Below are 1,282 nucleotides of genomic sequence, written 5' to 3'. Positions count from 1 at the left end.
CCACCTGTGCTGCAACATTTCTGTTCTCTTGTCTTCCAGAGACAAATGAGCGTACCCGTGAGACCAACGAGCAGTATCGCGAGTTCTACTACGACGGCATGTACCCACGCTACCCCCACCACCGCCACCCCCGGTGAACACACCCCGTCACCACGGAAACGGACTGGAGAGCCACGCCCCCTTCCCTCCCTCCTCCTCAGAACGGGAGGGGGGCTGTGATGTCACTCCCACATGTACACGTCTCAGAACGGATGTTGGCAAAGGTCACGATTTCAAGGGCAATTATTATTTTACGATGAACAAATCGAAGGGAGGCAGATTTGAAGTGGATTTCTGTTTCATACTTTGTTTTATGATGCAAAAACTAAAGGGAGCCAATTATTACTATATCATGAGAGAAAAGAAGGGAACTGTCGTCTAATTTGTTGTTTCAGTTATCACTTTATGACTAAAGAAACTAACGCAGGCCGGGCACCGTTTCTCGAAAGCATTGTTGCTAATCAGTTAGCAACGTAGTAGATTGCCAATGGGAAAGAGTTTACATACCTATTAATAAGTGGAAAAGCCATATACATTTTTTCAGGTTTTTGTTTTGTTTTGTTTTGTTTTTGTTCGAAATGTAACCTTACAGTTGTCTTTTTGACATGCAATGAAGTTAGGCCTATGTACAATAACTAGTATTAATCACTTATGTTATGGATACATTTTCTTTTCTATTCTTTTCTTTTTATTTCGGTTTGTTTTTTTGAATAGTTTGTTTAATTTGTTACAGACCTAATGAACTCACTGCATTGCAATGGTGCTGTATTTATCGAAATCGGAAATATAATGAAATAAAGTCTTATGCCTGTATCTGGAACTGAGGACTAGAGAGAGAGAGAGAGAGAGAGAGAGAGAGAGAGAGAGAGAGAGAGAGAGAGAGAGAGAGAGAGAGAGAGAGAGAGAGAGAGAGAGAGAGAGAGAGAGAGAGAGAGAAATAAAGTATTATGTCTGTATCTGGAACTGACGACTGGAAACACTCCAACACAAACAGGAGTGAGCTGAGTGTGTGTGTGTGTGTGTGTGTGTGTGTGTGTGTGTGTGTGTGTGTGTGTGTGTGTGTGTGTGTGTGTGTGTGTGTGTGTGTGTGTGTGTGTGTGTGAGTGAGTGAATGAGAGAGAGAGAGAGAGAGAGAGAGAGAGAGAGAGAGAGAGAGAGAGAGAGAGAGAGAGAGAGAGAGAGAGAGAGAGAGAGAGAGAGAGAGAGAGAGAGAGAGAGAGAGAGATGAGCGAGTGAAAGGGTG

General features: G+C 43.2%; 1 protein-coding gene across 1 annotated transcript in view; it reads left to right on the top strand.

Annotated features, from left to right (window-relative positions):
• The window catches only part of LOC134464710 (unique cartilage matrix-associated protein-like), a 15,872-nt gene extending 15,344 nt beyond the window's left edge, over window positions 1-528 (top strand). The window contains exon 5 of the mRNA XM_063218065.1: window positions 40-528. Coding sequence (XP_063074135.1) covers window positions 40-137 — 98 coding nt within the window. The 3' untranslated portion in view covers window positions 138-528. The remainder of the gene's footprint in view (window positions 1-39) is intronic.
• The last annotated feature ends 754 nt before the right edge of the window (window positions 529-1,282 follow it).

This window comes from Engraulis encrasicolus, chromosome 15 (genome assembly GCF_034702125.1).
Source record: "Engraulis encrasicolus isolate BLACKSEA-1 chromosome 15, IST_EnEncr_1.0, whole genome shotgun sequence".
In the NCBI taxonomy this organism is placed as follows: Eukaryota; Metazoa; Chordata; class Actinopteri; order Clupeiformes; family Engraulidae; genus Engraulis; species Engraulis encrasicolus.
This window is presented reverse-complemented; position numbering and strand designations above follow the sequence as displayed.